Source organism: Limulus polyphemus, unplaced genomic scaffold (assembly GCF_000517525.1).
Source record: "Limulus polyphemus unplaced genomic scaffold, Limulus_polyphemus-2.1.2 Scaffold1379, whole genome shotgun sequence".
NCBI lineage: Eukaryota > Metazoa > Arthropoda > Merostomata > Xiphosura > Limulidae > Limulus > Limulus polyphemus.
The window spans coordinates 125,887-142,706 of record NW_013666989.1 but is presented as its reverse complement, the minus strand read 5'-3'; the positions used below and the strand labels follow the sequence as shown (position 1 = coordinate 142,706).

The 16,820-nt window shown below is 32.7% G+C and overlaps 1 protein-coding gene across 1 annotated transcript; it reads left to right on the top strand.

Moving 5' to 3' along the window:
- Nucleotides 1-1,236: 1,236 nt before the first annotated feature.
- LOC106463327 (glycine-rich protein-like) lies at nt 1,237-5,475 on the top strand. The gene is made up of 3 exons (XM_013923347.2): nt 1,237-1,366; nt 3,992-4,503; nt 5,225-5,475. Exons 1-2 carry the CDS (start codon nt 1,358-1,360, stop codon nt 4,466-4,468), a joined length of 486 nt encoding a protein of 161 aa, XP_013778801.1. The 5' UTR covers nt 1,237-1,357; the 3' UTR covers nt 4,469-4,503; nt 5,225-5,475.
- The last annotated feature ends 11,345 nt before the right edge of the window (nt 5,476-16,820 follow it).

Genomic DNA, 16,820 nt, shown 5'->3' with positions numbered 1-16,820 from the left:
GTGTGAAATGTCACTATTAATTTAGTAACATGGCTCGAAATACAGTTATAAGTGTTTATTATTGACTCCAATAATGAGCGCTATATTTGTTTAATCCTGGAGCAGAAATATCACTGAACATTTCTAACTTATCAAAGCCTTGGACATGTTCTATGAGAGTTTCTTGAAATAAATAAAATTTAAATGATAAGCGTTGATTGCTCACTTTGATAAAGCTAACTTTAATGGAAATTAAATACGTCTGTACTCTGTGTTTCGGGATTTGCCCTTCAGCAGGATCCCCTCCTCCCTCGGCTGGTAATTTTGTAAATCTAGAACTTTTTCAGCCAGGTGAGAGATTCGAACTCATGACCTTCAGATTGGGAGCAGAGCACCTTAACCACCGGGCCATTTATCATCTTATGAGCATCAAACACAAGACATAAAAGAAAGGTTTTGATTTTTTTAACTTGGTGCTGTTGTTGGTTATTGTTTATTATTTATTTATTCATTTTTGTTTCAATCAATTCTACTTATATTTTTATTTAGGGTTATTTGTATTTGATTTAAAACCTTTTAGTTTAATATTTGTTTATTTTAACACTCTAGAGGCCGCTACAAATTCATTTTCCATGGAACATAGTCCCATTCATCTGATGGATGGCATAGACCCGAAATGTAATGTATTGAAATATTAACACTAAAATATATTATTTTGTTCTGAAGCTTTTCATATGAAAATTCTATAATAGTTTCTTGATCAAATATTTCTTATACTTATTATATAAGTCAGAATTACTCTTAAGCAATTTAATTGATGGAGAGCAACCCGCAGCCAAAACACATACAACACTTTTATTGAATATAAAATGTTAACCAACTTAAATTTATCTCACTATTTCAGCTACTAAAATAAACAAAATGACACTTTCACTTATCATTACCTCGTTTTGATTCGTTCTGCTTTCAACAAAAGCTCTGTCGAATTGAAGTGTTTCGTTGCGATTGAAGAAAGTGTTCAAGTAATAAGGTGTTAAAACACAAATACTAACACGAGTCCTAAGTGAATGACTAAGCTTATGGATTAAAATATGAATGCATATCCTGTCTTTAACTCCAGGCGACCTTCGTATTGACTTCAGTGACCTAGTACAATACCTTTTTTCAGCTTCACCTTGACTTCTCTCGTTTCTGCTTGCACTAGGTGTTGCGTTCATTCCCTTTCCATTACCTGGCACCGACGTGTAACGATGTTATGCAGTACGCGCTGGAGCAGGAAATCTGACGATATTTAAGGCAAGCGTTTACACAATTTTTTGCCAGACTTCTGAAGAAAGTACCCCAAAGTAAGAAGACCAGAAGATCTCACTGTGAAAATATGGTCAAAGTGAGTCTGAAAAACGACATTATTTTTTTAATGCTTTTCGAGTCTCTTTAATTTTCAGTTATAAATATATTTATTTTCATCATTTGATGTCTTCTCCCTTTAAAAAGTTCAGTAATTTCGAACATAAAGCGATTCAATTCGTTATTTTATTAGTTATTATAGGTTAAATGTTTAATGGAAATTTATGTTAGGCATTAAGCGACAATATTCTAACTTCAATAATGTACTCAACTAATAAAACGATGCATTCTAATCATTATAAGTAATATAGTTTAAACATTATAATGAATTAGCTATGCACATTATTAAGTAATATAGTTTAAACATTATAATGAATTAGCTATGCACATTATTAAGTAATATAGTTTAAACATTATAATGAATTAGCTATGCACATTACTAAGTAAGTAAGTAAGTATCAGAAGTTAATATTAATTTGTATTTTTTACTATTATATATATAGTTACAAGTTTACTTTAAGAACATTCCTCTTGTATTTAATGTTTATCTAATTTTTTACCTGTTTTCTACATCAGGAAGAATGTTTCTGACGTACAGAAGAGATTTAAATGATATAGCTTACTACTAAAAGAATGGTGCATTATATTACATATGACCTGACCTTAGAGTGCATAGGTCAACGAAATCATATCTTATTCTAGAATGAAAGTTTTAAGTGTGAGAACATTTCTTCAAAGGATTAAAAATAATAAATAATTAGCTTATTCGATATGGAATATGGGATTGTTTGTACCGCATAAACTAACTTTGTTATATTAAACTGTATGGTTTACACATTTTACATTTTACTACTTAAGTCGAAGTGTTTCCAATTTAGCTATTCAAGATCTATTCATTTTTATAAAACAGTCAGTACCCCGGTGGGTCAGCGCTACGTTTAAGGACGTATAACGTTAAAATCCAGGGTTCGATTCCTCATGGGTGACAGGGTTCTTATAGCCTATTACGTAGCATTGCACTCAGAAAAGAACAGCAATTTATCAAACATAAATCACGGCAAAACGACTTTTTCACCTACATGGTCCAAATTACAAGTAAGAAAACAAGAGACTGGGGAAAAAGATTGATATGTAGCGTAATGAAATATTTGTTTGTTTAGAATTTTCGCGCAAAGTTATACAAGGGCATTTTGCGCATGACTGTCCCTAATTTTGAACTAATAGACTAAACAGTAGGCAGCTAGTCAATAACACCCACTACTAACTCTTGGACTATTTTTGTATGACCGAATAGTAGGATTTGACCACCAATGCACCCGTAACCTCAAAGTGCGAAGCGCATTCTTGCAGAAACAGAACGAGAACCATTAACTCTCGGAATCACAGTTCAAACAGGCCAGCCATTAGGCTACACCGCGCACCTTTACAAATTATAGAACAGGCTTTTACAGCTTACAGGTTTGAGATATCGTTATGTGAAACTTTATTATATCCAAGCCTTAGAGAAGGAATTTTGATGAGTACTGTATTAACTTCACACCCAAAACAGTATATTTTACATAACAAGTCTAAGGTTCGTGAATTAGTTTTATTGTATAAGAAGAAGATTGATGAAATTACATATTAGGACTTTCCAACGCGTTTAAAATTTTATTTACTTTCGTCCACTCGAAGACTTCAAAAGTCGTCACGTGATTAAAAGTCCAAGTGTACGAGTTAATCATTCATTACGCCATATTAAAGGTTTTAAAAGTAGTGTCAAGATCAATGTAATATATATCTAGCATATATATGTAGCATATGAAATATATATGTAGTTTCCAAGTAGATGCTCATAAAGAAACACTGGTAAAATAGCTAAAAAGCTGTCCGCGTTTCGGTCAGATCACCTGTAATAGGACTTTTTATTGCTAATAGGATATTATGTTTTATTAAGTCTAAACGTTTTTTCTAGGATTTCAAAGCAACATATATATATATGTATATATCCCTCGACTTCAGTTTTATCTAATGGGCGATTTGTAGTTTGGTATCTTTGAGTTCTTGATAAATGAAGTTTCGTTTCATCAAAGCACGTGAATGTATCTACTGTTCTTGAATTGTTTACTACTAAACGAAACGAATCGCTTCAGAAAATTATAGTTTTTTATAACAAGATGTTTCATCGAAACGTTTGATCTGTGTTTCATTGACTTCTCCCACCTTGTTTTGCTGTTGAGATGTTCTATGCTGCGATCTTCGTCAACTTTCAGTAGATAACATAAATTATCAAGTTTTAACACAGAACCAGAAATGCACTTTCATAAAGACAAGGAGAGATCATTTTTGAATTTCTGATAAGTTACTTTATTTTTGTTTTTATTTGATCACACAACGGTCAACAACTTGTCTGCTTTTTTATTGATATTCTATATGTTTTCTAGCTTGATAAGATCTGCCATAAACAGATTTTATGAGTAAACTTATCTGAAACGTTTAGAGTTTTATGTATATTTAGTATAATCTATAACAAATATAACTAGAAAAATAGAGGGAAATAGCCATAAATCTTCTCTGTGCGTGCTATTTAGTCTTAGTAAGTTTTATGAAAAGGAAAAATGACTGGATCTATTGGAGAGTTAGACAGCAGACATTAAAAACACAATGCTTTTTGTTTATCTTCCAGATAATCTTGCTTACCCTTTTCGTCTCCTTAGTAGCAATATGCTCAGCTATACCGTATCCACTACTGGATGGATTCGGTGGTTATGATCGTTACAGGGGAGGATTCGGAAGATACGACTATGGATACCCTGGATATTTTCGTGATCGTTATGGATATGGTCTCGGTTATAGCTGTCGCTATGGTGATCAATGTTATGGGCCAGGTTATGGTGGATATGGTGACTATGGTAGATATGGCGGCTATGGTGGCTATGGAGACTATAACAGATATGGTGGATATGGAGACTATGACAGATATGGTGGCTATGGTGGATATAGAGACTATGACAGATATGGTGGCTATGGTGGATATGGAGACTATGACAGATATGGTGGCTATGGTGGATATGGAGACTATGACAGATATGGTGGTTACGGTCGCTATCGTCTCGGTGGTTATCGTTATGATAGTTATTACAATCGCTATGGGTACAATTAATTTGAAATTCAAGTAAACAATGCAACCAATTTAGGGTAAGTGATTGAGTAGTTCAAATGATGTAACTATATAGTTTTTAAAATCCGATTATCCAATTACTCCAAAAGCTATATTTTAATTTCACTTTGAAACCACGATGAAAGTTTAATGTAAACTCTAGAAACGATATTTTACTGTAAGTCTCTGTTGATGAAACGAACGGAATTTACACAAAACCATGTGCATTTTACATATATCACAAATACATAAAACATGTTTTGCCTAATGCACAAACTATAAAGCGAAATCATAAACTAAGAGTTGGCAACAAGAAAGGATCCGAATGTTATAATGTAGAGTCCATATTACTGTGCTTCTCTTTTATAGGTTCTGCTAGTGATACTTTAAAGGTTACTCGAAATTTTGCTGAGTTAATCTAGGTTCAAGTTATAAAGAAACATTCTGAGATATTGTGCTTTATCTTAGAAAAGCACAATCTGTGCATTTTTTAAATAAAAATACAAGTAAAATGTTTCAAAAGTTTTCTATGCCATTCTACACATTGCCACCACTATCAGATTACCCAGTGACTGAGGTATTTTCTGTTAATTGACACAAAATAATTTTAACGCAAAGAAAGTGTTGATTAGAATGGTAAGTGAAAAAATATTTTTCATGAAATACGAGTATCGTTGTAACTTTTCCTCACATGTTCATTACTGTTTCAAATCGAAAATTACTGTCAACTTTAACTATATTATACTTTCTTTTTTTCAGCCTTTAAACCAACAGTTACGGGGTAGGAATGACTCTTCAATCATCAAACCGTGGTTTTAGAATGTTTAATCCAACTGACAAACATAGAAAGTGGTATATGGCTATACGGCATTATTTGTTGGGCAAATGGAGATCATTTTTATGAAATACTTGTCAAACGTTTCACTTTAGATTTAAGGTGATTTATAATCTTGCAAATATTTTTGTGTGCTTCTTAGTTATGAAAGTCAATAAAGATGTTCATATAATTACTTCATGACGACTATGTGGTTTCATTAACAGAAAAGTAATAATTCTAAAATTACAAGTGGGGTCCATGTTTTTTAAACTATTCAAGCACCAAATTGTTCGTGATTACATCATTTTATTGGTTAAGTGGTCTTTAATAACCCAGAGTTACACAAACAAAAATGTAAAACAAAATACCATCACTACCGCAAGTAATACCACTAATTACTGGGGGGAGGGGTATTCTAGGTATTGTACTTATACCATCACTACTGCAAGTAATACCACTAATTACTGGGGGGAGGGGTATTCTATGTATTGTACTTATACCATCATTACTGCAAGTAATACCACTAATTACTGGGGGAGGGAGGTATTGTACTTATAGTGAGTGATTTTACACAACTTGTTTGTTCAGTGCCTTTCACACTGAGTGTTGTAATAGACAAAAGAAATTAATATGAGACAATATGTGGATGTAACCAGAAGTGAATACTATGAAAAACTAGTTGGTAATTTGAGAGTTAACATTTCCATTCACAAAACGAAATCTTGCTTCTAATTGTGAGAATTTGAATAGTTTTTTTATAGTTGTAATAAATCAATTTGCAGTGTACAAAATTATATAAAATTACAAAGTAAATGGATGCCTCAAAAAATCCACAACATTTCTATAATTTCGAATTTTTGAAAGAAACCCGATTCCCCATCGTATTTGAAGGCACACTTTTTTCGAAACCGTTCGGGTCTGAGGGATATCTTATTCTTTTTTATGTTGTTGTGGTTGTTAGTTTTCGAGCACAAAGCTACACAGTGGAATATCTACGATTCGTCTACATTGTGGAATCGACCCCAGATTTTAGCATTGTAAGTCTTGCAAAATTACCGCTGCTCCACTGGGAGACTGTTTTTATCCTATATGTTGGCTTAGTCCACAAATTTATTACTGACATACTAACACGTAGATGATGAAACTGTGCAGAAAATAAATGCCAGGAAAATGGGGATTCAAAAACTCCTTAAGGTACTTATATAACCATATATACGAGATTTATATACAGAAATAGGCTATTCCTTTAATATATTATCAGTAGTATCTTGAAAAGTACATTTCACGTATTACGTGCCTTTCTTTTTTAAATTTGCCATTAAACATACGCAAATAACGGTCAAACTGCTTGATTGTTTTATAGGGTTTTTTTCTACCGTTGGTTAGCAAATTAGAGGTGGTACATATCTTTACATGATTAGCCTCAACTGAAAAACAAATATTTGTTTGAAAGCAAAACTGCACTCTGGACTATCTTCACTGCGCCAAACGCGGGGTTTGATTCTCAAATTTGAACGTTATAAGCTCTCGTACTTACAACTGAGCTACCGTGGGTCATGAAAGACAAAGACTCAAGGTCTTATACTCAAAAACTACATCTTGTCTGCTGAAACATTGACGTATTTATTTAGAGGCTTTTAACAATGCATATAACAAGAGCTCGTTCAATTTCAAAAAGAAGTCTTCATCTTTATCTCACCATCCATCGATTTCTTCCTCTATTTGTATTTTAAATAAACGTTAAACTTTAACATCTTCAATTATTATTGATAAAAATATAATTTTTTGTAATATTCTACTATTACATATAATTATATATATATTCATATATGTATAGCTAAACACTGGAATATCAGACTATATCATTTTTCTCTCCTTTATTAATTTCTTCGATCGGTTTTGTGGCTTCGAAAGTCACTTTTTCTGGATATAATTTTACTGAGAATCAAAAAAGAAATTCAAATACTGTTTTTTTTAACTAAACATAAATAATTTAACCTAACTACATATATTTTCCAAATTTACAAACATATAATACATTCCATGTGTAAGTCAAATATACTAAAAATGATCAAAAATATTAAGTCATCAAGAAATTAATGGCGTTTTCTTTTAGATGAAAAAACCCGAACAACTTATATGTCAAAACAAAACGTTTATTAAATGAAATAGTCTCCATTCTTATCGATGATGCTTTTCCATCTTACAATCAGGTTGTTAATGCCCTGATTAAAGATGATTCTTAGCTTTGAAGCAAAAAACATGTCGATGTCCTCTTTAACACCTTTCACATTTGCATGCGTTTTCCCATTAAGATGGTGTTGCAGCGAACGAAAAAAATAATAATCTGATGATGCCATATCTGGAGAATATGGTGGGTGGGGGAGAACTTTCTAACCCAACTACATAATCTTGTGTGCATCAAACGTGCCACATGTGGGCGTGCATTGTCGTGGAGAAGAAGAACATCTTTCCGATTGATGAGTGAAGGGCTAGATTTAAATGTTCCAGCTGCTGACTCTAGATCTCTGCATTGACAGTTCGCTGTGGATTGAGGAGTTCGAAATGAATTACTCCTTTGATGTCCCAGCAAATGCAAAGCAACACTTTCTGTGGATAAAGTCCAGGTTTTGGGGTCGGAAGTGGTTTTTGTCTAGGACTGAGCCATTGTTTTTAGCATTTAATATTCGCATCGATAATCCATTTTTCATCACCAGTGACAATTCTGTCCAAAAATGGTTCACGCCTATTACGCGCCAGAAAAGACGAAGCAACGTTTACACGTTGGAAACGATGACCATCGGAGAGTTCGTGACGCACCCAAACACCTTCTTTATGGAGTTTTCCCATATTCCTTAGATGTTTACGTATTGTTTGATGAGAGACATGCAATTTCAAAGCCATTTCACGAGTGTGTTGCTTTGGGTTAGACTCACCAAGCGTCTCCAGAGCATCAGTATCAATTCCAACATGTCGGCCCCCTGCCATCACAGTTTTTAAGGCTAAAGTCACCTGAACAAAATTTGTTGAACCATCGTTGACACTTACGAACGTTCAAAATATTTCCATAAACTTCTTTGATATTCTTTATGTCTACAGTGGCGTTGTTTTCCTTATTGTATTCAAAAAGCATTACATGCCGAATGTGTGTCTCGTCGTGTGCCACCACTACAAGGGATTAGAGTATACTAAAATTTACACATTATACAGGCTACACTAACGTGACCTTTAGGCGGTTCGTTTAACTATTATACGTGATGTACGTTTTTGGGAGGTGGTTAATAAAAGAGTTCAGAAGCGCGACATTAATTTCTTGACGACCTAATGAATAAAATTAGTCAAAGTTTATCCACTATACTTTGCTTGTGAAATTAAAATCTTATTATAATTATATTTTCTCTTGTTATTATAAAAATACAATTTGTTTATTCTATAATTTCATTTTCTTACTTACTTTATTGTCTTTACTGTGAGTCTTAGTAACAGTTTCCATAGTCTTACAATTCCTACTGGCTTTACACAACCAGTTACTTCTGCTTTCTTACTTCTATCTATTTAGGGTGGCGCCAAAAAATTTATAACATATTTTTCGAAAAATAATATTTTATGTTTTAATTTACATATCCATAAAGGGAAATAATTGAAATATAATTCTTTTAGAATTGTAATTTTTTTTTTCAAAATACATTGATCAAAATGTTTGCTGGCATATAGTGGACTTTTTTTTCGGGACATCTAACATGCGTTTTCTATCGGATAAATGAAATCACTTATAAGTATGTAGTATTACTCCGCGAAAGTTTGCAGATGGCTTGGTTTGCTTTGTTTCGGGTATTCACCTATATAATTTATTTATTATTATCATGTATTATATATAAATATATATAATATTTTGGATACCGATACTGACATGAAGGCCACTCTATTTAAGTATTTTTGTATGAAGCCCAATGAGAATCATTCAAACTTCTGATGTTAAAAAAACGGTCAGTTCATCACGTTATTTCGTTCAGTGTAATAATAAAAATAATACAAAGGTTTTAAAACATAGTCACTACTTAACTGACAATAAGTTTCATCTCAGTCACAAGACTTCGGAAAATTTAAACAATATTTTTCTACGATTTCTAATACCTAAAACAAGTAGTCTAGCAACTTTCAGGTCCTATATACCAGTTATGATTATTTACTATTTTTCTACCGATATAAATTTGACCACATTTTACCACTACATGTAAAAATTAAGTTTCTTGATAAGGGCATGACCTGAATACTTGGTTATGGGTGTTAAGTAAAAGCTTGGTATATTTAATATTTTTGAAGTAATTATTCAATATCATAGATTGTTTATTAAACCGCTTTAAAATTATTTCATTTGAAGTATGTGGAATTAAGCCGCAAAAGTTTGCAGATGGCTTAGTTTGGTTTGTTTCAGGTATTCGCGCAAACCTACATAAGAGCTAGTTGCCCCTAATTTTGAACTAATAAACTAGGGGAAAAAGAAGCTCGTCAACAGCACCCACCGCCAAATCTTGGGCTACTCTAATCGAATGATAGATTTGACCGTCACTCTTATAACGCATACAAAACCCGAAAGTGCGTAGGGCAATTTTTTTCGGCAATGTGTCATCAGTTTAGGTTTCACTGTCCGGTACACTAACTACTGGGCCATGGATTTGTTTTGATTAATTTATATAACGCCATATCGTGCGTACAGCATTGTAGACATTTCAAAACTAAAACTAATTATTTACATATATAATTAGTTTGATTAAATAATTTATTACGTATTTAAATATATCAGAAATTGTAGATTCAACTAGAAAGAAATAAGTTATTATCTATTCTGAACAAGTATATGTCAGACTTAAGAACCGTTCCCTGACCTATTTTCACATTATGAAATTGGATCACAAAGTCATCTCGCCCATCAATGGAAGAATTAAAGGTAAAACTTTTCATTACTATACTCTGTCACCGAAAGACTTATTCGAGTAGAATAGGTAACATTTCCTGCTATTGATCCAGCTGAGCTGTTGAAGATTAACATACATCGGATTAGCAGATTAGATGAGCTGACAACCACGAGATGCACTAAAAACTAAACTCTCAACTATGAAGTTTAGTACAGGTATTATAAACATTTTTTGTGAATTTCTGTAGAGGGCGTTTGACACCAGTATCGTTATGTGACCAAGTATAGAAGAGTGTCTACAATCTACGATAACGACACAAGTACCAAGTCCTTATAGCCCCTTCTTCCACCAACGACAGTGTACTTTGTGATTGGCCTTTAAATAGGCTTCTGCTCTGAAGCACAATTTCCATTGAAGGAGGTTTCTGTGCAATACACTGAGGTCAATGTTGTCTCCTTCCTCTTTACGCGCTTTCTAAATTCTATCAACCGTACGGCTACGTCCACTTCCAATGACCCGTTGGAAGCTCCTAATGGCAGAGAACTTCTCGGAAGCTGATCTTAAAATATACTAATATATACCTATGAATGACATCACATGAATTCACGTTTGCACTTTCATTTACAGAATAATTGGAAAATTGACTTGCACACGTAGCTGCAATCTTTATCCTGATGGGATCAAACTTTGTTGGTGTTCATTCTAATGAAAGACGCTACTCACTCGCAATATAATGGTTTTAGCACCTTAGCTTATTAATATGCAAAATTCACATTTCCATTTTTACCAACTCATCGGATTTTAAACTTCTACTATAGCTGTTTAACAGTAATCTGGTTAAACACCGTTGTTCTGTGCTACCGTTAACGAATGGATCAACTAATTTATTATTAAGTGTGGTAGTACTTAATAGTAGGGATCGACATGGTTTCCAAATAATTCACGCGCCGAAAAACCCACTATTGAATTTATAAGCGAAAAACCGACTATTCAAGCTATTTGTTATGATATATTATGTGCATATATATTAAGAATACACTAAAAATGTCCCTAACATTTGAGGTATAACAATTTAAAAATTTCTGAAACCGAAACTTCGTCTACTAACCACCTACCCACCTGATCATGTCAACGAGGCTAACCTCTAGATGGCTCGGACTATCGCTACAAGATTTCTCCAGCTTACTCTGTTGGTCTGAAGATATCCACTTTTGATATTCCGATAAATATATACAGATTTTGTTTATACTTGGTAAACTTATCATGCAAGTACTTAAATATCTTTTCAACTGAATTTAACTCAACAGATGGCGTTACATATTGATGGCTAGGCACGCAACAGTTTCTAAAGGTAAAGCACATACCTTATACAGGTATAACATAAAAAGTAAACAAACAAGAAGATTAAAAATTATGAATTTTAAAATGAAGTAGGGATCCTACTACAAAAAGTAATGAAACAAGAATTAAAACCACAATAACAAATTTATAAAATTAAATCCCAACTTTGGCAGCTTTATACACTTATCTGTAAGCCAAAGAAAGGATTACATTTTATAAATTTATAATTGTAGTTTTAATTATTGTAAACCTTATAACTATACTGAAAGTTTATAGATATTGTTTCCATTCCATGGACATATAAAAACTGAACAAATAAATAGGAAAAAAAACATAATTTTAATGGAAAGTGGAAAGTAGGGATCGTTGGTTATTCGAAAATAGCTACAAGAAATATCCAAAACAAAATATATGTTGCAATAGAAATTACACAAACAAGTAAAGTGATACTAGTTGGATAGATTCTATAACGATTTTTAATCCCTATTTTGGTTGGAATTGTGATCCATATAGCTAAATGAAGCAGTCTAAATTTACCAACCAAAGTAGGGATTGAAAATCGTTGTAAAATCTATCCAACTAGTATCACTTAACTTGTTTGTGTACTTTGTATTTCAGCATTTATTTTGTTTTGGATAATTCTTGTAGCAATTCAACGAATAACCAAAGATCTTTACTTTCAGTTTAAATATTAATTTTTCCCTATTTAAAAATCCAAAGAACCTGCTCGATACTCAGCCAACGGGAAAATTAATGTAAGCCTAATTGAATATAAAAGTCTACAATCTAAAAACAATTAATCCAACTTTAGTACTGTATCCTGAAAACAACTGGAATTAGATTAGAATATTTAAATAAAATAAACAAAAACAAGATTCCCGGGGCCTTGCTTTCAATCGTATTTAATCTCCAGTACCAATCCTTTTTAAAATGTCTAAGATTTATGAAATCGGTATATACTTAAACTTGAATTAATGGAAACAGAATACTACGTGACCACTGTCAAAAATATAAAGTTCCCTTACAGGTATTTGTATTTTTTGCCCAACTGATATAAATTTTCTGGCTAAGCCAGTGTTTGGTATTACGTAAACGTCTGTTCAAACACATTTTTTATTTTGCATCTATTATTAAAGCTTTGAAAACATACAAACATAACATATTTTTATGCTATCAGACGTGGCCAAGTTATTAGTTTTTCCGGACTTATAAGAGCGACAGTCAAATTTCACTATTTGATTAGAGTAACCCAGGAGTTGGCAGTTAATGATGTTGACTAGTTGCTTTCTCTCAAATCTAATACTTCAAAATTTGTGCTGGCTATGGGCAGATAGCCTTGTTTTTTTTTTTTTGTAGCTTTGCATGAAATTTCTAAATAATATTAGTAGTTCTTCGTTTTTGGATAATCGTAGAGTGACTGTACGTAAGCTCTTTATTTAAAGATCATAGCTAAAAGAGTTATTTTGATACCATAAATGAAATTATGAACTATTACTTAATTTATTTGTATTTATATGTTATATTATTTTTGTCCTACCTATAAATTTCTGTTACACACGTTTATTTTCTAAAATTCGTTTAAACTGTTTTACTATTGCTCTCATTATAAAAATATTTTCTCTAAAAGTATTCGCTTTATATATTTGTGAAATAAATACAAGAAACGTTTGTGTGTTTTAGTTTCGTTGGTATATATAGAGTATGCATAAAACTGCACAACGGACTATCTGTGCTTTGCCCACCGCGGGTATCTAAAACCGATATATAGTGCTATAAACCCTCAGTCTTATCATTAAGCCACTGGGAGGCAAACTTAGTAAGTGCACGCTCTTCAATACCAGGCCAGGTGGTTAGGGCGCTCGACTCGTAATCTGAGAGTCGCGTGTTCGAATCCCCGACACATCAAACATACTAACCCTTTCAGTGAGGACGTTATAATGTGACGGTCAATCCCACTATTCGTTGGTAAAAGAGTAGCCCAAGAGTTGGCGGTGGGTGGTGTTGACTAGCTGCCTTCCCGCTAGTCTTTCACTGCTAAATTAAGGACGGCTAGCGCAGATAGCCCTCGTGTAGCTTTGCGCGAAATTCAAACAAACAAACTCTTCAGTAACAATAAATGGGCAGATGAATGCATCAAAATAATAAACAGTAGCATTCGTTGAAACTAGAACCTTCTTCTTTAGTTTCAATGTTTTTTTAAATCACTACCTTTAAAGTATTTTGAACTGATGGAATATAATTATAAAGATATTCCTTTGTATCATTAACTTTACGTGTTTGAAACTGATCCATCAAAACTTTGGTAATATCCCTAGATTTTGTTTTCTCAGGATTAACTGACATTTCCTGAATGCTCGTATCGTGTTAACCATTATATTATGTATTGTTTATACTAAGTTGAAGCTTTTTGTATTGTAAAGAGATAAAAACTTTTTCTGGGTTATTAAAAATTAAAGCCTTATTTAAACAGACGACTAATTCTTGTTGTTTCCCAACTTATTTATAATGAAATGAACATCATCTTAATATTATCGACACGTTTCACTAGGTGATAAACAACGTATAAAGTAAATAATTAAATAATCGTTTGAATATTCATAAATTTATGAAACGAAACAAGGAAATTGAAGAATTTCTTTTTATTATATATACAAGAGTAAAGGTTGAGGTTTTTATAACTGTGGTCTTTTTGATAGAGAAAATTTTAGTATAAAGAGTAGATTTACATTGACTGACTAACAATGACAGTAATTAACTGTGTTTTGATTATATACACAGTGTTCAAAGCTGTTCATCTGGTCAATGGTGGACAGTCAGTAGGAACGTTGTTGGATTTGTGGCCAAATGGTTGTCAACATTAGTAGAGTCAATCACGCTGAAATAAGAGAATAAAATTTATTAATGAAAACCTGGGAGAATAAAATATTTCAAAACTGTTATTTTATGTTAACCACAAATTGTGAAATATGTTTTAATCATTTTTCTAGGCATTTTTAAGATGACAAAACATTTGTAAGTGATCTTCCTATACTTACAAGACAATTTAGTAGAACACCCGATTGAAAGGATAACCTGCGTAGTGGCGAAGGCCATATGGGTAGCCATAACCATAACCATGGTAGTAAGGAGCAGTGTTGTACACTTTGCCTGTCACTGGGCTAGACACCTGGCCAGTCTGAATATCATAGGTGTAGCCTGCAGCGTCTTTCACAACTTGAGCCATGGCGACAGTAGCCACGAGGGCAACAACAAGGAGTACAAACTGCAAAGAGAAAGCAAATGTTTAGATAACTATTGGGAAAACATACTCAAACTACACTATTTGTTACTTAAGTTTTTGAAAAAATGCACTCATACGACACCACTTTTCACTCAAGTTTTTGAAAGATAAACTTACGAAATACCATGTTTTGCTCAAGTTCTAAATACTTGTCACTTATTGCACTTAGTTACTGAAATCGTTGCCAAACTTGTAAACCTTTTAGTTCTGTTCATTTATTTCAGTTGTATTCTCTAACAAATAAAGAAATGGCAATCGTAACGAATTTTTGAAAACTAGCTTAATTGAAAATTTGTTTTCTTACGTAGTGATACGTCTCCAGTGTGATCCAAATTCGTTGCCAAAAGAAATATGTAATAAATATCTAAACTGACGCTTCTTAAAACGTGAACATAAAACTTTATGTATAATCTACATCTCTTATATTTTAACACGTTTTATTGGCGCAAAAATAAGTCTTTTAGAATTTTAACACTGAGAAAATTATCTTAAACTACATTTATAACTGTATGAACCCTCAAGAAAAGCTTTACTAACTTACCAGTTTGCTCATTTTGGTAGGTTTGGGTTGTGTGTGCTTGACTCTGTAAGAGTATGTTTTGATATTTCTTCTGTTGCCCTTTTATAGTCTGACCACACGTTTTTTTCCCATCACACGAGCAACGGGGAAATAACAATAAGGACATTCATTCTAACATTGTTGCTCCCTTCATATATTGTAATTAGTCAGATTAACCGCATATTTGAAGGGCAAAAATTAAGGTGGGGGTAGTGATGAGAATTAGAAGAGTAAGGAGCTGGCTCTGAAGGACAGCCGGCTTCGCCATCTTCCTACTATTTTGCTCTCTTATCTCTGAGAGCCTGAAGCCAAAAATAAAAAAAACTTGACTTTTGAAGGTCAAGTGGTCAACGAATAATATATAGAGAATTTAGTTGTGTTAAAAAAAAAACTGACCTACTTTAAGCAGATGGAAATCCAATGACGTTTGAACAAAAGCCTGGTTTTAGAAAAATATATTCAGCAAAAGGCGGTGTTCATCAGTTCGAATGATATCGGCAAGATAACATGTAACAATAGATGCGATATCGACATAATTTTTTAAATGACCACTCTTTACAGTGATTAGGTGGCGATCAGTTAGTCCAGAACCCAAGAACTGTAAATATACTAAGAATCTTCACAAGAGATTATACTAAATGGGAAAACTTGTATTAATTGTGTGAATGGTATATCTTAAAATAATGCATATTGCGAATTCTATTAGATTTAGGATACAAACGAATTAATAACTGGTCTTAAAAAAAACACCTATTTTCGCCGTATTTTGACTGCTAATCACTCGAAAGAGAACAGTCTTTAATACAACACAAAACAAAGAATGACCATAAATAATGTATTGTCCAAATATATATATTTCAGCGTTTTTAAATTTAAGCCGCTAAGCTTTCACAACCAGATTTTTCACATCGCTAACCATCCACACCTAGTTAGAAAAATAATTAGTATTGCGTTATGGTTTTAAAGATTATCTATATGTACACAATATGTATGCGTTTCAAATGAAAGTCAACTACGAAGAGGTCTGAGTAGAACCTGACCCTCCCAGATCCATAGAAAGAATCTAGATCCCGATACCAACACGACAGCTGAAAGTACACATGTATGCATGTACACAGCTGTTTAGAAGTAGGACGTTTCTTTCATTCTTTTTTTTTGTAATCATAAAAATTAGGAGAAGAAGAATTAACACTTGATGTAAACATTAATCGAAACTCTATGCACCAACTAATGTATTTATTCTCATTTCGACAAAAATAAAGAACGTTTAGTATTATATTAAATTTTAGAGACATGATGCATCAGAGATGATTTTTGGGTGTACATTATTTAAAGTATTTTAGCAGTTTATAGGTCGTATGTCTATTTAGTAAGTAACTTTAACTCCTAGTACTAAATTAGTATTAATTATATTTAATAATTATTAATATTAATAATTTAAA